The sequence below is a fragment of the Hyperolius riggenbachi genome, chromosome 3 (assembly GCF_040937935.1).
Source record: "Hyperolius riggenbachi isolate aHypRig1 chromosome 3, aHypRig1.pri, whole genome shotgun sequence".
NCBI classification, from domain to species: Eukaryota; Metazoa; Chordata; class Amphibia; order Anura; family Hyperoliidae; genus Hyperolius; species Hyperolius riggenbachi.
Genome location: NC_090648.1, coordinates 456,203,347 through 456,226,647, shown reverse-complemented (window position 1 = coordinate 456,226,647; position 23,301 = coordinate 456,203,347). Strand labels below are relative to the sequence as shown.

At 45.9% G+C, this 23,301-nt stretch overlaps 1 protein-coding gene across 1 annotated transcript in view; it reads left to right on the top strand.

Annotated features, from left to right (window-relative positions):
- SYN3 (synapsin III) overlaps positions 1 to 23,301 on the top strand; it is a 520,265-nt gene that overhangs the window by 486,199 nt on the left and 10,765 nt on the right. Inside the window, exons 9-13 of the mRNA XM_068277914.1 lie at positions 56 to 130; positions 4,981 to 5,083; positions 10,883 to 11,017; positions 17,173 to 17,281; positions 21,951 to 22,242. Of these exons, the coding sequence (XP_068134015.1) occupies positions 56 to 130; positions 4,981 to 5,083; positions 10,883 to 11,017; positions 17,173 to 17,281; positions 21,951 to 22,242 (714 nt within the window). The remainder of the gene's footprint in view (positions 1 to 55; positions 131 to 4,980; positions 5,084 to 10,882; positions 11,018 to 17,172; positions 17,282 to 21,950; positions 22,243 to 23,301) is intronic.

Genomic DNA, 23,301 nt, shown 5'->3' with positions numbered 1-23,301 from the left:
TTTGTACTCACACCACAAGACCACTGGCATAAATATTAATTTCTTTATATTCCAGGAGGACCTCGATTTCTGGGAACTGGAAGGCAAATACTGGCTCTGCTATGCTGGAACAGATCGCCATGACTGACAGGTGAGCTCCTGGCTGGATGTCGCGTGGATCACACACTGACCCTCATATATCTTATAACCTACACAGACTTTATCACAACACTCTGCTTCTGCTGGCCAGTGTCATGGAGGAGGTTCAGTTTTCTGTAATGCCCTCTAATCCAGTTATTCTCTCCCTCCTCCTTCACACCTCCAGGTTCTATGGATCATGTGATTGAAACAGCCAGCACTAACTTTGTTTATTACTATGTGCGGGGTACTGGGTATACTGTTGGGAATGCAGGGTAGTTGAGAGAAGACAGGAACTCCACCATAAGGAAGGAAGCGAGATGCCATCTGCTTTCTACCCTTCAGAGCCCCCTAGTGACCAGAGATGTAGATGAAAAAAGAGTGCTGAAAAGCCAATAGTAGAATATCGTTAAAGGGGCACTATGGCGAAAAATTGTAAAATGTAAAATATATGCAAACATAGTTAAATAAGTAGTACGTTTTTTTTTTCCAGAGTAAAATGAACCTAAATTACTTTTCTCCTACGTTGCTGTCACTTACAGTAGGTAATAGAAATCTGACAGAAGCAACAGGGTTTTGGACTAGTCCATCTCTTCATAGGGGATTCTCAGCAAGGCTTTTATTCTTTATAAAAATATTCCCTAAAAAGGATTTAAACAATGATGCTGGCTGGCTTCCCTGCTCGCTACACAGTTTTCTGGCAGTTGGACAGAGCAACTGCCATTCACTAAGTGCTTTGAAAATAAATAAATGCCTGAGAATCCCCCATGAAGTGATGGACTAGTCCAAAACCTGCCACTTCTGTCAGATTTCTAATACCTACTGTAAGTGACAGCAACATAGGAGAAAAGTAATTTATGGCTCATTTTACTCTGGAAAAAAACGTACTTCTTATTTGTCTATGTTTGCACATATTTAAAATGTTACAATTTTTCACCATAGTGCCCCTTTAAATTTACCATTATTCTACTGTTAGAGAGCAAATAACGATAGTAAAATATCTGTAATAAATACTCGTAGTTTGCTATAGCTAATCATAACCCTATTCTCACACTGAACCCTCCCTTTACCAATGCCTAACCTTAAAGGATACCTTAGCATGCGCAGGCTAGTATGTCCGGGTCAGAGGGCACCGACCACGGTGAACAGGATGTAATGAACTAGGCCAATTACCGGAAAACGGACATTGACGCTTGGGCACGGAAATTAGGTAAGCATCTGCACAACTCCCCACATAAACAGTATGCATTAATTTTTGGGATATTTTAAGCACTAAGATATCCTTTAACAGGCTCCCCCCACAGCTAACCTTAACCACCCTTCCCAGCTACGGCTAACCTTAACCTGCCCCCACAGCTAACCCTAATTACTCGCCACGGCTAATCGTAACCATTCCACCCATAGAAATATGGGCAATGGTGGCACCCACAGCATCCAATAAATATTGTGTCAGGGCTGCCTGCAATGCAAAATAAGGCTACAAATAGCTGGCGCCATTGCCGATATTTCTATGGTTGCCTATGGTAGTGCCCAAACATTTGACGCTAGCAGGCGCCCAAATTTCCTGCTTCCTGGCTGCAGAGAGCTGTGGAGCTGCATGTAAACAAAGTGCTGACTCTCCAGATCCTATGCCCGCCATACCTCCGTGTTATGCTGGTAATGGCGGCAGGTATCCCCCTTTCCCCAGCCGTTCAAAGGGCGGAGAGTATACTTGGCATATCTGCATTTTATAAGTGCAGTTATCCGTTGACTAGCCATTGAGTCACTGACATAGAGCAAGCTTACAGCTAATAAAATCTAAAGTCTTTGAAGTCCTACCTTGAATGCTGGTTCCAAGTCTGTGATTCACTGTAGGGAAGCCAGAGTGAGAAGAACGGCCCTGGATGTGCGGATTCCGTAAGAATGAGAATACATGGCCATTTACGCCTCAGTTTGGCTGTCTTCTATCAGTAGAGCGTGGCTCAGCCTGACTGTGGCAACTTTGTATACTACTTTTGATTCTTCTGCTTATATAGACTACCTGAGCGCTGATTCCATCTCAACTTGCACAAATCTCTTAAAGGGCAACTGAAGTGAGAGGGATATGGAGGCTGCCATATTTATTTCCTTTTAAGCAACACCAGTTGCCTGGCTGTACTGCTGATATATAGCCCCTGAACAAGCATGCAGCAGATCAGGTGATTCTGACATTATTGTCAGATCTGACAAGATTAGCTGCATGTTTGTTTCTAGTGTAATTCAGACACTACTGCAGCCAAAAAGACCGGCAGCAACTGGTATTGTTTAACCCCTTGCTGACTGCTCCATGCCAATTGGCGTGAACGCAGCGGCAGCCCCAGGACTACACCACACCAATCGGCGTGATTGGCTAGGGGCGGGGATTGCAGGAGATTGCGCGTGCCGATGTGCGCGCATCCCCGCTGGAATGACAGAGCTCCGCTCTGCCATCAGTCTCCCAGCGGTGATCGCTGCTCGGAGACTGTTGGACGGGGAAGCCGCCGTGGAATAGGACTGTGCAGTGCTGCGATGTAAGGCAGCTCTGTACTGGGGACAGCCATGGGACACGGCTGTCCCTCTGGCAGGCTCAGGTGTGATCCGCTGTCATAGGCTGAAGCCTATTACAGCTGATCACAGTGATTGGCAGGGGAGGGGGAAATAATAAAAAAATAGCAAAATGTATTTAAAAATAAATCAAATAAGTATTTGTATAAAAATAAACAAACATCCCAGCAGAGTGCTCTGTTGGTGGGGAGAAAAAAGGGGGGGGGGGGAATCACTTGTGTGCTGATTTGTACGGCCCTGCAGGGAGGCCATAAAGATGCAGTGGCCTATTTAGTAAAAAAATGGCATGACCACTGGGGGGGGGGGAGGGTTTAACACCGTGGTCCTCAAGAGGTTAAAGAAAATACATAAGGCAGTCTCTATATTCTTCTCACTTCAGTTGACCTTAAAGCTGTGTATGGATGTTGGATGTTTCCTCCAAATATTGTTCTGTATCAATTTTTACTTCACTGGGCCACAAGGAGGGGGGCCCAACTTATCCCTCCTTCCCTCTCCCAGGCTACCGCCCCCCTCCCCCTTCCCTGTGCTCCCCCCTTCACTGAAGTGTAATTGCCAGTGGCGTAGCTTAGGAGCTAGGCGCACCGGTGCGAGTTATACATGGGGCCCCCCCAGCACTTTATACATAGCAATTGATACGGCGCACCAAAACCTGCAAAGGATAACCACACTGTCAGAGGTGCAAGAAGAGGATGGGGAGCAGCTTGTTAATGATAATTATCATTCAAAGCATCTATAGAAGTGATTACCAGTAAAGATGACCAGTAAAGAGCTAATACTGCAGTTGAGGGAGGGCCTTTCGTGGCCCCTCTGGCCCAAGGGCCCTGATGCAGTGGCTACCTCTGCAACCCCTATTGCTTCGCCACTGGTCATCTCGCTGGGAGACCTGTAGAAACAACTCACCTTCTTCCGGGCTCCATCCATTACTCCTATACCTATACTGTGGGCATCTATGCATGGCTAACTATACAGGGGGCACCTATGCCTGGTTAACTCATACAAGGGGCACCTATGCCTGGCTAACCTATACTGGGGACACCTATGCCTGGCTAACCTATACTGGGGACACCCATGCCTGGCTAACCTATACTAGGGCACCTATGCCTTGCTAACCTATACTGGGGACACCTATGCCTGGCTACCTATACTAGGGCACCTATGCCTGGCTAACCTATACTGGGAACACCTATACCTGGCTACCTATACTGGGGGCACCTATGCCTGGCTAACCTATACTGGGGACACCTATGCCTGGCTAACCTATACTAGGGCACCTATGCCTGGCTATCTATACTGGGGACACCTATGCCTGGCTACCTATACTAGAGCACCTATGCCTGACTAACCTATACTGGGAACACCTATACCTGGCTACCTATACTGGGGGCACCTATGCCTGGCTACCTATACTGGGGGCACCTATGCCTGGCTACCTATACTGGGGGCACCTATACCTAGCTACCTTTAATGTGGACACCTATACCTGGCTAACCTATTCCTCACTACCTATACTGTGGACACCTATATCTGGCTACCTATACTGGGGGGCTAAGTGCCGCATTGAAAATAATGTTCTTGAGTCAACCGGGGGGGGAGGGGCTTCTACTATTTTTACACCCTCACCCTTGCTACAATTTAGCCTAGAAACTGCTCTGAATGGGTCCCTAGGCAAGGTAGTAAAATTGGTACTGGTAAGCTGAAGTGGAGAGAGATCAAAGAAGATGGCAGGTCGGGCCCCTTGACACCCACTAGGCCTTAAGAGCATGCTTAGATTGTGTGTTGGATGATCCTGGACCGATTTAACGGCATCATTTATTACAAAATGTCTTGTGTACATGGTCCACTACTACACTTACATTTTTGTACTGATGTAGAAAAACACTTTAAAGCGGACCTGAACTCAGAACTTCCTATGTGGTCTAAAAGATGAGCAACAGCATAATAACCTTTACAGCAAAAAATGTATTTGTTGCATCTGATAGAAATCATGAAATAAATGTGCAGTGTGTTTATTTCCTGCTTTCATGGAAGCAGACATAGGGTTAACATCTTGTGTTTACAAATTAGCTGCCCTGCCAAGGACTGATGAGATTCCTGTGCTGAGACAGCTTTGAGATCAAATTACACTTGTGATAAGTCACAGATGAGGAGGAATTAGACAGGCTAAACTTTGTAAATACAAACAGGGTGGATTCATTTGAGTTTCCTTGTGTCCTGTGCAAGAGTTCAGGTCCATTTTAAGAATAAATACATTGACACTTTAATGTGAAGAACATTGATTACACTGATTCTCCTGTATTTCAGATACCGCTTGTGGGTGGATTCCTGCTCTGAGCTGTTTGGCGGTCTGGACATCTGTGCCGTGAAAGCCGTCCACAGCAAAGACGGCAAGGATTTTATCATTGAGGTGAGTTACTGAGTGAAAAAACATCTCTGTGCCACAACTGAGACATCAAAAGGAGACGTTGTTACTTCAGCGCTAGTAAATGGGCTGCGGCTCCGCTTCCCCCGCCAGCAGGTGGATGAGAACCAGGAGCGCCCTCGTAAAACTACAGAGCAACGTCTGTCAGGCCATGTGACTGGGGAAGAGACGGCGGGGTGAAAACTGACCCCTGGAGGCTTCTGGGAAACTCGAGCAGCCATGGCTTCAGAAAGCGGAGCTGAGGGGGGAAAATCTCCTCACATGTAAAGGCTAGACAGAACATAGTGTGGGCTTTATTAAAGGAAGGAACCAGGAGGTGGTACATTTAGTCACAGGTTTGTTTGTTTGTTTGTTTTACGTGTTCAACAGAACAAGGTTTTGTATTAATTATGCATAAGAAAAAAGTTTCTGAAAAGCTGTGTTCTGTTGTACAAATCCATCCTCATTTCCTCTTCAGCAACCTCCAGCTGTCTGCTAATGCACAGCCCCCCCCCCCCCCCCCCCACATGTTGCAGTTACACTGTATTGTAGCGGTGCTTTCACATTGGCATGTAGGTGGCGCGGTGTGGTGGAATCTGTCAGCATAATGGTGGGCACACATTACAATTTTTTATTTTTTTCCGCTTTGAAGAAACCAATCCAATTTTTCGGTTGATTGAAAGGTCAGATGAAGTTGTTGTACACACACACACGCGTGTTCGAGATTGCCACAAAATCATAAGAAAAGATTGTATATGGTGAAAAAGTTGGTTTGATTGGAAAACAAATCTTTCTGATTTTTAATATGAATATCTTTTTTAATAAGCTTGGTGTAATTTGCCTTCTTAAAACAGAAGGAAATTTGCAATAATTCAGCTATAAATGAACATCTGTGGTTACCCACAATGCACTACTACTGAACATGCAAATTATCCCTTTTCACCCTTGTTAAGCCAGGTCAGCATCCAGAACTGCTGGTCTATAGCAAGCCTATAGCTTTAAATTTTACACAGCCATATCAACCCCACATGTAGACAGCCTGTTTCAGACTTTTGGTCCTCATCAGTACATGGCAGGGATTGATAAGGCTGTATGATATAGGGCTTATCAATCCCTGCCATGTACTGATGAGGACCAAAAGTTCAAAACAGGCTGTCTACATGTGGGGTTGATATGGCTGTGTAAAATTTAAAGCTATAGGTTTGCTATAGACCAGCAGTTCTGGATGCTTGCCTGGCTTAACAAGGGTGAAAAGGGATAATTTGCATATTCAGTAGTAGTGCATTGTGGGTAACCACAGATGTTTACTTATTGCTGAATTATTGCAAATGTCCTTCTGTTTTAAGAAGGCAAATTTCACCAAGCATTGCTTTTTAGTAGTAGGGCTTTTTGGTCCCTTTTATCCCCCTATACATTCCTAGTAGTTTGGGTCACCCTGAGCTGCTTGGTTACTCTTTTTTAATAAGGATTTTTCAAATGTAACATCTCTGTATATCTATCAAGGGGGTTAATTCACAAAGCTTACTTATTTTTTAACTGTAAGGAGAGTTAAAAAGAAACCATAACCAAGAATTGAACTTCATCCCAATCAGTAGCTGATACCCCCTTTCCCATGAGAAATCTTTTTCTTTTCTCAAATAGATCATCAGAGGGCTCTGTATGGCTGATATTGTGTTAAAACCCCTTCCACAGTGTGATGTCAGGACCAGGGTGCTGACATCACATTGTGGGAACCTTGTTGCATTGTGGAAAATAACAGATGTTTCCAACTGCCAAAAAAGCAAGCAGCAGCTGCTTCCACTGACATCACCTTCCAGCAGTAAAAATGTCACCATATGATAAATGTCAGAATGTAAATCAGGGAGAGGAAAGCTTTTACAATGGTCAAAAACACTGACTAAATCATTTATACATAATTATTGTAAAAATTAAGCACTTTTTATTACATTATTTTCACTGGAGTTCCTCTTTAACGCACCTGGCTCTGATACAACTCTGGCATTTTATTTGGCCTGAGGAAGTGGGCGCAGACCCACAAAACGTGTTGCCTGTTCTTATTACAATTCATGTATATGAACTTGTCATTATTGAGGTAAGCCACCTTTATTTTTCTATTTTAGCTGTTTTTAACTCAATAGTATCTACTTCTGGGCCCCTCTTACCCCCTTTGTGAGTTAATAAGTAAGGTGCGGCAATTCAGAACAAAGGCTTTGTGCATCAGCCCCAAAGAGACATAATTCATGAGAATTTTGTGAATCACAAAAACACGATAAACAGAGATGACTCACAAGAATAATGTAGTGCATCAGGAGCAATGTGTGTCAGCTGTTCCTATGCAGTATACTGTATATACCTTTATGTAAAGATTTCGGAATGAACCCTCTGTACATGCCCCGTCTTTATTGAAATCAGCTTTCCAGCCAGCGAGGGGCCACCCAGGCCACAGACGGGGCATAAACACCGCTGATTTATCCCCGGGACGCTTCAGTGAACGCGATCCCATATCTTGCCCTTCCATCAGCGGGAAGCCAGAGCCGGGTAAATATTTCTGGTGATCCTGTGACTCTCCATGCTAGGAAAGCTGATGACTTGAGCAGATGCTGGCACAGGCTTGGGGTCACTGTGTCACCCTGGTCCACAGTCACTGCAATATCCGGCTAGGAGAGATTGGCAGCACTTCAGTGGCTATTGCTGCAGAATCACTGCACAGGCACAGGGCTGACACTGAGCATCTAACCACTGAAGAGCTATCCACTGTACAGAGAGCAAGAATAACTGCACAGTCACAGGGCTGACACTGAGCATCTAACCACTGAAGCGCTATCCACTGTACAGAGAGCAAGAATCACTGCACAGTCACAGGGCTGACACTGAGCATCTAACCACTGAACTGAGGGTACACTGAGCATCTAACCACTGAACCACTTTCCATTGTACAGAGAGCAAGAATCACTGCAGTCACAGGGCTGAGGGGACATAGAGCATCTGACCACTGAACCGCTATCCACTGTATAGAGAGCAAGAATCACTGCACAGTAAAAGGGCTGAGGGGACACTGAGCATCTAACCACTGAACTGCTATCGATTGTACAGAGAGCAAGAATCACTGCACAGTCACAGGGCTGACACTGAGCATCTAATCACTGAACTGCTATCCACTGTACAGAGAGCAAGAATCACTGCACAGTCACAGGGCTGACACTGAGCATCTAACCACTGAACTGCTATCCACTGTACAGAGAGCAACAATCACTGCACAGTCACAGGGCTGACACTGAGCATCTAACCACTGAACTGCTATCCACTGTACAGAGAGCAACAATCACTGCACAGTCACAGGGCTGACACTGAGCATCTAACCACTGAACTGCTACCCACTGTACAGAGAGCAACAATCACTGCACAGTCACAGGGCTGACACTGAGCATCTAACCACTGAAGCGCTATCCACTGTACAGAGAGCAAGAATCACTGCACAGTCACAGGGCTGACACTGAGCATCTAACCACTGAAGCGCTATATACTGTACAGAGAGCAAGAATCACTGCACAGTCACAGGGCTGACACTGAGCATCTAACCACTGAACTGAGGGTACACTGAGCATCTAACCACTGAACTGAGGGTACACTGAGCATCTAACCACTGAACTGAGGGTACACTGAGCATCTAACCACTGAACCACTTTCCATTGTACAGAGAGCAAGAATCACTGCAGTCACAGGGCTGAGGGGACATAGAGCATCTGACCACTGAACCGCTATCCACTGTATAGAGAGCAAGAATCACTGCACAGTAAAAGGGCTGAGGGGACACTGAGCATCTAACCACTGAACTGCTATCCATTGTACAGAGAGCAAGAATCACTGCACAGTCACAGGGCTGACACTGAGCATCTGACTTGTCGCCCTGTGTCTGGAAGGCTGCCAACTCTTCCCTGCTGATCTGTTATGCACTCCCCCCTCCAGGCCCCTCTATGCACACTCCCGTGTGTGTGTGTTATTTACATAAGCCAGCAGCGTCTCTGCTCTCTGATATCAGTGAGAGAAGAGAGCTGGATAAAAATCCTCCTCTGTTAGGCTGTGACAGGAGCTGGCTGACACATACTGAGGAATTACAGACACCGGCAGAGCTGTCTGCAGGAAGAAACGATCAGCCTGTCACTAGTATTCAGTGGATGAGAGCTGCAGGGGGAAGAAGGTAAACAGACAAATGATCTCTTGAGATTCAAAAGGAATGCTGTATACAGCCTGCTTATGTGTGGATGTATTTTCTATGTGTGGACATACTGTACTTCCTACTTCCGGTTTTGGTGGCCATTTTGTTTGTTTATAAACAAACTTTTTAAAACTGTTTTTGACTACTTTTAATGCGGCGGGGAGCGGCGAAATTGTGACAGAGGGCAATAGGAGATGTCCCCTAACACACTGGTATGTTTACTTTTGTGCGATTTTAACAATACAGATTCTCTTTAACCTTTCTTCAGCAGCAGGCGAAGCATGGTTAAGCCTTGCGAAACAGCTGTCAGGCCTTTTCCCCCCACTGCTGTCTGCCACTGTAACTCAGCCACAATAAAGGGCTTTTATTTAGCAGTGCACGGCTTTTTCCTCATTTTGCTGCAACTGAATGTCATTGAACAGGAGCACGCTGCAGGTAAGCCCAGGTGTGGTTACTCCGCCCCTGCTGCATACTGGTGCCAGTACGTTTTTTTCTATTTTTTCATAATACAATAAAGGTGCCCAAGGTACAATATTTTTCTCAGATGCAATTATTCAAATAGTGTGAAGAGAGGGTAACCGAGAGCCCGATATGGTGTAGTATGTTAATGTAATGGTATCTGGTGATAAAGAAGGTGATTATACTCACAAAGGTAGGTCGCCACCAAGGCAACCACTGGGCGAGCAGGCGGGGAGAATTATAACCTGACCCCGCTCAGGTCTAAGAAGTCGCTCTCTGTAGATGGGAAAAAGTGGGGATACACCCCTCCACCAAGGGTGGATTAAATTATTTTGTAGCAGGATAACAGAGGCGCCAGGTAGAGTAAAATTAATTAAAATCGTTAAAAAGGGCGAAGTGGGTGGACTCACCTCCCTTCTGGAAGAAATGGCCGGACAACGGGCAAGTTACTTGCAGTTTAAAGTAACATTTAATAATAACTCCAAACTTTATTCAAATAGATTTGAGGGATCGAAAGTGATTGGAAACGAATTATCAATTCTTTGCGTAAACTGGGCGATTATGGCACTTTCTCTCTTCAGATACGATTGCAAAATCTAGCATTCTGATTAATGAATTTTTTATTCCGTTCGACCATTAAATCGTGTTCTGTCGATTTTCTCCACATTCTCTGTACCATTCACTTGTAAAATCTGATCGATGGATCATCTGAGGAAAATGTTGTATCGTTAATGGGCGGCTTTAAAAAAAACATGTAAAAAAGGAAATACTTACCTAAGGAGATCCTCCAGAGGCTGCCCACGCTCTCCTGCGGTCCTGGGCCTCTACCAGGGACCTTCTGTAACATCTCCCCAACAACCCCTCACAAGTGCATCTGCCTCACACCATCTGAATAGTGCCCAGCAATACAACTTGAAAGGTTTGCCATCTTTGTGTAGCACATGTGATCATATCTAATCCCACCTACTTGAAAGTCTTCTGTCCTTGTAGGTTGTAAATGTGAAAATGAGGATTAGCCTCTGGTCTGTCTGGAGAATGCTGGAATTCCAATGGTAAATTGTTATATATTGGTATAGCTACGGAAGGTGTTGCTGCTGTAGTGGTAGGTAACACTGTCCCTGTCTTACCAGGTGATGGACAGCTCCATGCCACTGATTGGAGAACATGTGGAAGAAGATCGCCAACTGGTGGCCGACCTTGTCATTGCAAAGATGACACAACACGCCCAGATGAAATCACCATCCTCCGTTCAACCAAAAACCCAGGTATAGCCAGGAAAATCTCAGACACACCTGCACTGCTTTTCCCTCAGCGACACAATGAAAAAGCTCAGGAACATCTACACATATCTCCCCACCCCTACACATATCTTCCCACCCTGCTTTAGAGTCACATATGTGACTCTAAAGCAGGGTGGGAACATTTTTTTGACTCGTGGGCCACATAGTAATCTTAAATTTGATGGAGGGGCTGGACCAGTGTAGATAGCCGGGGCACCTCCCCCCATCCCAAAAGCCAAATATACTCCTAGTCTTATTTAGGCCTCCAAGTTCAGGTAGCCGATGAGCTTCCCCCAAGTATAGGTAGGCAGGTGTGTCCCCATTATTAAGTGGCCCCCTCCCCAATATAGGTAGCCAGGTTTGACCCCAGCATTAGGCAGCACCCTCCTTAGTTTAGGCAGCCAGGTGTGGCCCAGTATTAGCAGGACCCTCCCCAGTTTAAGTAACCAGGTGTTCCCCAATATTAGAAGCCCCCTTAACAATTTAATTTGCAAGTTGTGCCACAGTGTTAGCAGGCTTCTTCACAGTTTAAGTAGGCAGGTGTGCCCCAATTAGCAACTCCCTCCCCAATTTAAGTTGCTAGGCATGCCCCAGTATAAGCAGTATTAGTTGACCCAGGAATACACATAATTGGCAGCATTATCCCACAAAATACACATAATGTGGCAGTTTGCACCCAAAATACATTTAATGAGGCAGATTCCCCACAAAATACTCCTAATGTGGCCGCGTTTTCCACAAAAAATATCCATAATGTGTCAGTCCCCTCCCCCCCAATACACTTAATGGGGCAGTTTCCCATAAAATACACATACTGTGACTGTGTTTTCCCCAAAATACACATAATTAGGCAGAGTTTCCAACAAAATACCAGTGGTGCTCATCACGAGCTTGGGATCACGAATAACTCGTGATCACGAGCCGTTTTTTGCAATTACGAGGTCGTAATCGGCATTCGTAATAGGCTCTCGATCACGAATGCCGATCACAAATGCACTTGTGATTACACTCATTACTCGTGATCACTAGTTGGTATTCGTGATTAAAAACCCGCCGACTTTAGCGGTTAATAGCAAAGCCCTCTTACATGCTAGAAACACCAAACTGCCAGATGTTAAGAAGAAAAGTGGGAACAAGAGGGAAAAACATCTATATTAAAGTTGCAAAGGAAAAAAGTATATATTTAAATGCAGTAAATGACAGTACTCATGATCATGAGTCAATTCGTAAGTGGGCGGAGTCGAATTCGTGATCACTCGAATTCGTGATGAGGGGTATCCGAGCACCACTGCAAAATACACATAAAGACTGAGGCAGCGTTTCCCACAAAATACACATAAGGCAGCTTTTCTCACAAAATACACATAATGATGCAGCTTTTCCCACAGAATTCACATAATTAGGCAGCGTTTCCCATGACATACACATAATGCAACTGTGTTTTTCCCAAAATACACACAACTGGCATAATTTCCCTCCCACAATACACATTAAAACATGAGGCAGCATTTCCCCCCTTAAAGGACTTACGAGGTGAAAAATCGAAATAAAGATAAATACCTCTGTGGAATTTTGCTCTATGGTGGACGTCATCCGCGCCCTCCCTTCCATTCCGCTCAGTTTATTTACATGCAGGCAGCTCCACACCATGGGTCGGGCTGACTTTCCCCGCATAAGATGGCTGCCAGGATTGCCGCGGCTGCGCAGTCCGCATAGACGCGAGTGCGGATGCGCAGCTTTAGTACCTCCTCCAGCCGTGTGACACAGATATTCATCTTTATTTCGCTTGTTCACCTCGTAAGTCCTTTAACAAATACATTAGGCAGCATTCCCTTTTAATGTATTTATGTCTGTCCTCCCATCCCCACCCCCAAGATAGTGCACCCTAATATCCCTATTGTCAGTGGTGACACCTGAAAATAAAAATGCCTGGCTACTCACCTGGCAGGTGACTCCTCTCTCGGCCTCCAGTGTCACTCCCTGATCTTCATTGCAGCAGGTACTGCTGCAAATCTCCTGTGCTGCCAATGCAGTGCAGGGTCAAGAGAAAATGGCAGCCGGAGCCCAGCACTGGAGACACAAATAGACTCCAGTGCTGGGCTTTGGCTGCCATTTTCCTGTACCCCTTCTGCCTGTGATACTTTTAGCCTGTGACACTTTTAGCCAAAGACCCTGAACAAGCATGCAGATCTGGTGCGCTCACTGAAGTCTTACTGGATTAGCTGCATATTTGTTATAGGTGTGTGATTCAAAATCTAATGATGCCATAAAGATCAGCAGGACTGCCAACTGGTAAGTCTAGATTCACACTGTGCAAAAAACCTTCCGTTTAGCGGAACTAAATGGAACAGATAAGTGTGGATGAGAATGGATCCTATGCAAAGCAAGAGTCAGTTTGGAATGGATCTGTTCCGTCCATTCCAACTAGAGGAACACAATTATGGGCAATATACAATTTTTGCAGATGGACCAGATGAAGCAGGTGCAATCATAATCAATAGAATGGACAGTAGTATCCATTCTCACCAGGTTAGTTAGTTGCTGTGTACATTTTGCTTTTACTCACATTGCGTCGTCCATGTGGGTCTTTTGCTGCTGCTGCCACGGTCACTTGGGTCCTCTGCGCAGATGTAGCACCAGTATGCAGATCAGAGCCCCATCAGAAGCGGCAGGCTCCCATTGGTTTGCAACAGACCAATGAGAATCCTTCCTGGTGCTTAGGGGAGGACTCCCATTGGTCTTGTGCAATCCAATGGGAGCCTGATGCTTCTGCCGGGGCTCCGATCTGTGTATCAGCACTTTCCATGCACAGGACCTCAGTGGATGGCGCCAGGTGAAGCAGAAGGGTGGCAACTCAAATGGAATGAGATGCATAATGGGAGGGTATGTGAACAATGCCCGTGGACATGCGATGAAACCTACACAGATCCGCTGTTGCTGTTCCACTGTGCACCTGTACAGTGTCAACTTAGCCTTAAAGAGAAAATCCGACCAAGAATTTAACTTTATCCCAATCAGTAGCTGATACCACCTTTTACATGAGAAATCTATTCCTTTTCACAAACAGACCATCAGGGGGCGCTGTATGACTAATATTGTGATGAAACCCCTCCCACAAGAAACTGTGTATACATACTCCTGGCAGTTTCCTGTCTGTGAACCTTGCTGCATTGTGGGAAATAGCTGTTTACAGTTGTTTCCAACTGCCAAAAAACCATGCAGCAGCTACATCACCTGCCAACCGTAAAAATGTCACCATGTAATAAATGTCAGAATGTAAATCAGGGATTTAAAAGATTTTACAATGGGCAAACACTGACTAAATCATTTATACATAATTGTAAAAATGAAGCACTTGTTTATTACATTATTTTCACTGGAGTTCCTCTTTAAAGTCAATAAATATGGCAGAATGCTTATGCCTCTCACTTCAGGTCCACTTTAAGAGTTATCCCCATGGAAGTCTTGGCTGAGCTGAAAAACCACCTGTGACCCTGTGTATACGACGCTCCTATAGGCACCATTGTACCCGGCAGCAGGTGACTGAAACCTCCAGAGCTGATACTGGGCTGAGAGACCGCCAGGAAAACCATCACCTCATCATCGGGGTGAATCAGCCCCAAGGCCAGATTTATATTTTTAGCGCCCCTAGGCCAACATTCTTGTTACTTTCCCTCCATGTGCAGCAGTGCCTCCCCCTGGTATGTGCAGCCTCCCGATTCCATGTGTACTATCCATGTACAACAGCATCTCTTTTTCATACACATCTCTCTTGGGCAGCAGCACCCCTTTTCCATGTGTTGCTCCCCTTTTCTACCTTCCTTTTTCAATGTATATCCTTGTCTTCTCTGTTCAGCCGCCCCTCTTTTATGCCCAGCCACCACCTAAGTGGCCTTTCCAGAAATCTGGCCCTGATCAGCGCTGGCTCTCAGCTACAAACAACATCAGCCCTCACACAGGAAAACACAGGCTCTGCCTTTCAGCCAAAGTGCTCATTCAGTCAGCTACACCCCTCCTGTCTGTGTTTCTATTCCTGGGCTCTGTCCCCTCTAGGATGTCCCAGTCTACCGCTGATATCATGCTGTAATTAATGAAGAAGGAGAGGAGGCAGTCTCTTATCTGTGGGGAAATGTGATTTATTCTCACCTCATTTCATGTCCTGCACATCCTCACTTCTCCTGTATTTCCTGATTCTTATGTTAAAGTCAGATACTTTTCTAAGGAGAGGGGCGGCTCTGGGTCCTATAGAGCCTTCCGGCTCCTCTCCTGGTGCCTTTTCCAGCTCAGGATCCCCTGTAGCAGCATTCAATCAACTTGGTTAAATACTGCTGCCTCCACTGCTGAAGGGAGGCTTCGGGAAGTCTTCAGGTGCCAGAGTTGCTTCCAAAGACGGGCCGCTCCATACTGCACCCTCTATCGCACAACCGTACGCGCACAGTATGCAGCCGCCAGACCTCAGACATCCCCCATGGCAGGGGATTCAAACGAGGGATCCTGAGCTGCACCGAGGGCACCGGGAGAGGAGAGGGAAGGCTTATTAGGACTCAGAGCCTTCCCTCTCCTTAGGTAAGTATCTGACCTTTTTTTGTAGGCAACGGTTCCCATTTACTTTAAAGTTAGAAAATAAATTGGCCTTTAAAATGGAACAAAACTCTTGCACAGAACACAATAGAAAGGCTTTATTCCTTATATAGTTGCTGCAGAAATCCACTGTTTTTGTGTGTGTGTTTTTCTGTGTTAGTTTACCCTGATCAGAGGGTCTAATTACCTTATCAGCAGCTGTGAATAGACTGCAGGAGCACTGCCATGACTCTCTCACCATATAGTAAAAACGGAGGCTTAACCCCTTCAGTTCTCCAGCAAAGTGAAACCAAGTTATAAACTTTCTTTTTTGTTTAAGGATTTCCATAAATTGTAATGAAGAATTATTTTTGTCCATAAAACGTATCATGCTATGGCTAATCTTTTGGAGCAGAAAGGAAACTCTGAGTTTAATTCCACTTCAAACCCCGTACACCTGCTGGATGTTTCTCGGCAGAGGTGGCCGCAATGCATTGCCTGGAGGTCCGGAGTGCCAGATCTCCTTGCCGGAGCGTATTGTTCTCCTCCTCACCCAGCCTGGCCTGTCATGTCCTGCGCCGCTGTCCCTCTTTCCCTCTCTATAGTAACAGGATGAGTCGCTAGCCTCTGCTAGTGAATTGTCTGTGCAGAACTTGGCCCCAGAGTGTCACCCAATGCATCCGATCCCAATCGCTGCAGGCTCCAGTAACTGTGCATGTCTACACACACTCAGACTGTGATAGGTACAGGGGCGGACCTACCATACAGCCACCTGAATCGTGTGATTCAGGCAGCAAAATCTAGGGGGTGGCATCTGGACAAACAGTTTGGGCCACCTTGCGCCTCCCTCCTTTCCACTTTCCCGCCCGCTATGACATCATAAGCAGGTGAGGTGGCGAGATATGCCTCTTATCATCTGATAGGTCACTGCTGCTGATTGAATGCAGTGATTGGACCAATGACGGGAAGGGCGGGGATTTCAGGAGTAAAATTCTCCAAAGTTTGTTTTAGGCAGCATAAAGTCTAGAACTGGCCCTGAATAGGGACACTTGACTATGGGAGAGATTAGAATGTAAGCTCCTCTGAGGACAGTTAGTGACATGGCTATGTACTCTGTAAAGTACTGCAGAAGAAATACACAATAAGAATAACAATATTCAGGTACATAACTGTTTTTGCACAGACAGTTTTTTTCTAAGAGCAGAGGGCCGGTTCACACGGACGGCAGGCGGCGTTGGGGCGGCCAGGAAGTCGCGTCGTCCTGTGACGTCCCGTTCGGTGGCGGCGGTACAGAGATCGTCGCGATCGGCGTTTCTCCTGCAGGGGGACATATAGCCGCGCCGGCTAGCCGTCCCTGGACGTTGCATGCGGCTTCTAGCGACGGCCGAAACGATGCGTTAAATCGGGATCAGAACGCCGCGTTTATGCAATCGACGGTAATCGACGGTAACCGCGCAATGCTAAACGCTCCTATTCACTTGAATGGGAGAGTTTAGCCGATGGGTCCCGAACGCTTGACGGTAGACGCCGCCAAGCGTCCGTGTGAACCGGCCCTTTTAATCTTCTCTTGTCTCTTCCAGCCACAACAGATGCAGCCACAGGCTGTGAAACCACAGATGCAGCCCCAGCCCGGGCCCCAGGGAGCCGGAGGACCCCCAGCATCCGCTCAGCCACGACCTTCTCCACAAGGTAACAGCTAAAACGTGGGCAGGAACAGAGAGGTAACCATTGACAATATACTGCATATGAGTAATATGAACTCAAAGGGAGATGTATTTATCTGCAGTGCAGGATGACAAGCTACAGAGAAACACTAAATATCACTGATCACTGAAACAGACTATAGGCCATACACTGGTCAATGTAGCCCAGCAAATAGATCCCTCTCAGATCATTATCTGATCAGAGGGGGATCTATCTGATCCATTCCTTCCAAACACTACACAGAGATTTCCCATAGATTTCAGAATTAAGTCTGTGCGCATTGCCTGCTGGGTCCCCAGGTCTTCCAATCATTTCCCCCCTCCCCGGGTCATGCAGAGTAGCCAGCTCTAACCTGTCCGCCACACGTCTTCTGTCCGCTACCGGGCTCTGATTCCAGTCTCGTCTCTACCAGGGGTCTGCGTCATAAACGTCAGTCTGTCCAGACCTTAAAGGACCACTATCCTGAACAAGTTTAAAATCTATAATACATGTAAACACATATAAATAAGAAGTATGTTTCTTCCACAGTAAAATGAGCTATAAATTACTTTTCTCCTATGTTGTTGTCACTTACAGTGTAAGTAGAAATCTGATGGAACTGACATGTTTTTGACTAGTCCATCTCGACACGGGGGATTCTCAATATTTAATTTAGTCTCTACAAAAGCACTGCCTGGAAAAGATCTATATAAAGAGGTAAGTTGCCCACCACCTGTTTGTGCACTATTGTGGAAGTTGTACTGAGCAACTTCCATTCACGAAGTGCCTTTGAAAATAAAGAAAACCCTGAGAATCCCCATGAGGAAATGTGCTAGTCCAAAATCTGCCAATTCTGTCAGATTTCTACTACCTACTGTAAGTGATGGCAACATAGGAGAAAAGTAATTTATAGCACACTTTATTTTGGGAGAAATGTTCTTTCTATTTATGTTTTCATGTATAAGAACGAGATCTACCATCTTTGGCCAAGAATATGATTTCTCTGATCCTGTGGACCCTATCCTGCCAAGCCCTATCTGAAGAGGCTTCCTCTGACTGACTTCAGGTCAGTTGGGCGCCGGATCAGCAGGCATCAAATAGACGTCTGTGTTCATTTTTTGTAATCGAGTGCCCAGACGGCAGACGGTACCCACATGGGTGCCTGATGTGACTAGTAGCTGGTTGGCTACTACATAGCATTTAATGGTTGTAGCCAATCGGCAATGATTGTTTTTTTGGGTCCTAGATTTCTAGGTTAATGTTAGGCACTTACCAGGGGGGTAAACAGAAACTGTAGCAAAAGTAACATAATGAATAAAATTGCTTATTTTTTACAGTATTCATTTAAGATTTGTTCACATTGCGTTCCGAACGTGTTCGCGTTGGGCGATTTTTTTTAAGCATTTTTTTTTTTTGCGATTCCTGGCGCTTGGGTGGGCCGTGCATTTTTGTTAAAAGCGTTTTTCTAAACGCTTTTTCAGAGCGGTTTTTAATTCACTCCCTGACTCAAGTAAGGAAGTGAACTCTTTGACCCGGAAAATAATAAATACAATGTATTTATTCTTAAAACCGCGAACGCAATGGCTGCACAAATCGATTTTGTGAGCGTTTTGCATTTTTCCTATACCTTCCATTGAGACGGAATCGCTTCAAAAAAAGGTACAGGCACCGCTTTGCTGAGCGGATCAGAAACGAACCACTCAGATGTGAACTCTCTCATAGGGAATCATTGCGCAAGCGTTTTTAGGGCGATTTTAAAAAATCACCTGCGCTTGAAAAAAAGGGCAAAAACGCCTTAAGTGTGAATGAGACCTTATAGAGTATTTAGTTAGCGTTTGCACATTGTAAAATCTTTCCTCTCCCTGATTTACATTCTAAAATGTATCACTGGTGGTGACATCTTTACTCCTGTCAGATGATCTGTATGGAATGTTTTTTACTGAGAGTTACGCACATTCCACCAGGAATGAGTGTGCTGCCTGGTGCCCTACATAGCAGTGACATATCCCTGCACTGTTTTTTATAAAGTCATCCCACAATTTCTACAGGCATTTTAGACATTTCTAAACCAACTGTAGTTCCAGATGTGCCCCTGGGCATTGGGGTGCCAATCAGGCAGCCTGAGCAGCCTCCATGCATACAAACACAGCGTAGGGACTAGATTGTGAGCCCTTCTGAGGGACAGTTAGTGACCAGACAATATACTCTGTACAGCGCTGCATAATATGTCAGCACTATATAATTACTTACATACATAAATAAAATATAGTAATTTAGCTCAGCCAAGCATTCAAGCTCTACCCACAGAAGAAGCAAGAGCGGGAATACTGAACAGGCTGCAAACACAGCTACTACTTCTGCTTATCATCAATCCTCCCTCACATCTCTTCCTACTGGAGCTCAAAAAATTGTATGGAAGAAGTTTTCTTTACATCTGGGCCTTGGTGCCATAGTATAATATATAATAAATGGTGGAGTGGTGACATCTGCTGGACATGACTAGTAATGCACACTAAGTAAGAGAAATATGGAGGCTGCCATCTTTGTTGTTATTATTATTCGTTCCTGTATAAACAGTACCAGTAGCCTGCCTGTCATGCTGAGCTTTCAGCTTTAGTTGTTTTTGAGTCACACCTGTAACAAGCATGCAGCCAGTTAAAGAGAACCTGAACTGAAAATAAAAAGTTAAAATAACCATACACAGGTCATATTTACCTCCTGTGTAGTCTGCTACTCAATCTCTTTCTCCTCTCCTGCATCCCATTTGTCCACTGCGATCAATTGAATTCTCCGTCCTCCATTTTAAAAATGTCGATTACCCCATAACAGCTACCTGGTCAGCACACTGTTAACCTCTTTAGGATTGCAGTGTTAAACTCCCTAATGACCAGGCCATTTTTCACTTAATAGGCCACTGCAGCTTTAAGACCTCGCTGCAGGGCCGTCCAACTCAGCACATAAGTGATATATTCCCCCCCCCCCCCTTTTCTCCCCACCAACAGAGCTCTCTGTTGGTGGGGTCTGATCTCTCCCCAGATGTTTTTTGTTTTTTTTATACTTTTTTATGGTTTGTTAAATAAATATACTTTTTTTTTATAGTGCCCCCTCCCTCCCCCAGCCAGCCAGCCAAGCAGCATGATCAGCTGTCATAGATTTCAGCCTATGACAGCCGGTCACTTCCCTGCTTCTGGAGAGTCATATGGCTGTCCCCAGTACATCGCTGCCTTAGATTGCAGTGCTGTACAGCAATAAAAGACGGCGGTTTTGCCGTCCAACAGTCTCCCAGTGGCGATCGCCCACAAACCACGCCTCAAGGACCTTACGCTGATCGGCGTTAGGCGGTCCTGGGGCTGCCGCCGCGGCCACGCCCTCTGGCGTGACACGGTCGGCAAGTGGTTAAACTGTAATATCATCCACTTGAGCCATAGGGAAACATGGACATTATTTTGCACATTCAGTTATAACTGACAGCTGCTGAGAAATAACTGACAGGAACTGGTATATTTCAGTTCTGACAAAATATTGTTAGAACTGGAACGGATCACTGTAAAAGGAACTGATGGTGAGGTTAGTATGCAATGTTCATTTGCACCTACGTCATGTGTTTACTTTAAAGGGATACTGTAGGGGGGGTCATGGGAAAATGAGTTTAAGTTACCCAGGGCTTCTAATGCTCGACCGCAGACATCCTGTGCCCGTGCAGCCACTCACCGATGCTCTGGCCCCGCCTCCGGTTCACTTCTGGAATTTCAGACTTTAAAGTCTGAAAACCACTGCGCCTGCGTTGCCATGTCCCCACTCCCGCTGATGGCACCAGGAGCATACTGCGCAGGCCCAGTATGGTCTGTGTCTGCGCCGTGCTCTCCTGGTGACATCAGCGGGAGTGGGGACATGGCAACGCAGGCGCAGTGGTTTTCAGACTTTAAAGTCTGAAATTGCAGAAGTGAACCGGAGGCGGGGCCGGAGCATCGGTGAGTGGCTGCACGGGCACAGGATGTCTGCGGGGGACCATTAGAAGCCCCGGGTAACTTCCACTCTATTTCCTCCGACCCCCCTACAGTATCCCTTTAAATAATTTTAGTCGCTTCAGATTCCCTTTAAGTCAGAGCATCTGATCTGCATACTCATTCTACACCAGAGATTTATAGGAGTTCAGAGGGGAGAATGTATATAAAGGTATTGCACATACCTGTCATCCTGATTCCTGCATGCATCCTCATCCCCCCTCCTCATTTAGCTGCAGTATGGCACGTACTGGGCCGTCAGGATGGTATGAGAATGACAGGTACAGTATATACAATACCTCTATATTCTTTCTCACCTCAGAACTCCTTTAGAGCATAAAGCTCCATATGCACGCTAGATGAAACTCAGCTGAGTCTGACGATAACATCCTAGTGGATTGATTTGGCCAAGAGCATTGTCCTCCCCACTCACCCATCTCCTTAGGACAATTCACTGGTACCGGTGTCCCTCAGCATCCCTTTCCCATAGTATACTGGTAACTGTGTATGGGTGGTTGAAACAAAACAGGCATCATTACCTATTGTAACACACACTTTCCATTCATACATTATGTGAGTGAGTGTGAGAGTTAACCTGCTTAATATGCACTCTAAGTGACCTTAGATAAAACATGTTCCAATTATTGATCTGCTGTATTTGCTTTTTGAAGGTGGACCCCGGCCAGGACCAGGACCCATCCCTCCCAGGACAGGAGCCCCAGCTCAGCCCAGGCTTTCACCACAGGGGCAGCAGCCTCAGACCTCCCAGCCCAGCTCTCCTCAGCCCCAGAGATCTCCCAATTCCCCCCAGCTTCCCAGACCTGCCAGCGGGACTCCTCCAGGCCAGACCCCCAAAGCTGCCTCCACCTCTCCGCAGCAGTCCAGATCCCCAGCTCCAGGACAGCAGCAGCCTCAGCCAGGGCCAGCTGTCAAGTCTCAGCCATCTCCTCACCCACACCTGAAGTAAGTGCCTCTAGCATGTCAATCCCAATAACATCAAACTTTAGTTTGGGCACCATTTTATTTTCATTTAGAGGACAACTGTAACCACCCCCAAAAAAACATTTAGATACTCACCTAAGGGGATGGAAGGCTCTGGAACCCTTAGAGCCTTCCTGTTCCTCTCTGCATCCCCTTGGACCCCCGTTTCAGCCTCCAACTTTAATGTTGAAGAGGCCTTCTGGTCTCCTCGGAAGGTCACGGAAGTACTCGGGCCTCTGAGTACTTCAGAAGATGAGCATATGTGCAAGCGCGGAGTCGGGCATGTACAGTACGGAGCCGCTCATCTACAGAAGTATTTTCAAGGAGGCCCAAAGACACAGTCAGAAAGTGATTTGAATGAGGCCTGGTGGTGGAACAAGGGGATATACGGAGGAGCGGGGAGGCTCTAAGGGATGCAGAGCCTTCCCTCCTCTTAGGTGAGTATCTAGCTTTTTTTGTTTTAGGAGGTTATAGTTGGCCTTTAATAAAACACTGATATAAATCAGTTACCCATTAAAAGTTTTTTTGCAGAATGCTGCACCAGTTCATTGATTCTCATTTACTCTTTAGCAGCTTTCGGCTACCTGCTTATTCCCGGCACATTGTGAAACCTCACATATATAGTAGAGACTTGCAACCATGAGAAGTGAGCAGCAAGTCATGAGTTTAGAGCAGGGGTCCCCAAACTTTTTCGGTCAAGGGCCGGGTCAACATACTTCAGACTACTGGAGGGCCAGAACATACATAAAATGATGTTGAAAAACATTACATTGAATCTAGGTATTGATTCTCCCCAATCATGCCCAGAGAAGAACTCCCAGCAGAAGCCATTCATTCGTGTGGCGCCTGAAGAACGTCTTTGTGGACCAGACAATGAAGCATGCCCAGGTGACAACCTGCCATCCAATTGGACAGCAGTGTCACCTGAAGCAGAATTGGAAGGCAGCGAATGACTGCTCGCTGTAGTTTGTGGAAGGGTATGGCCAGCACTGCTATTCTATATGCGGGCTGAGGATATTTAAAGGTGCAGAGGGCCACATC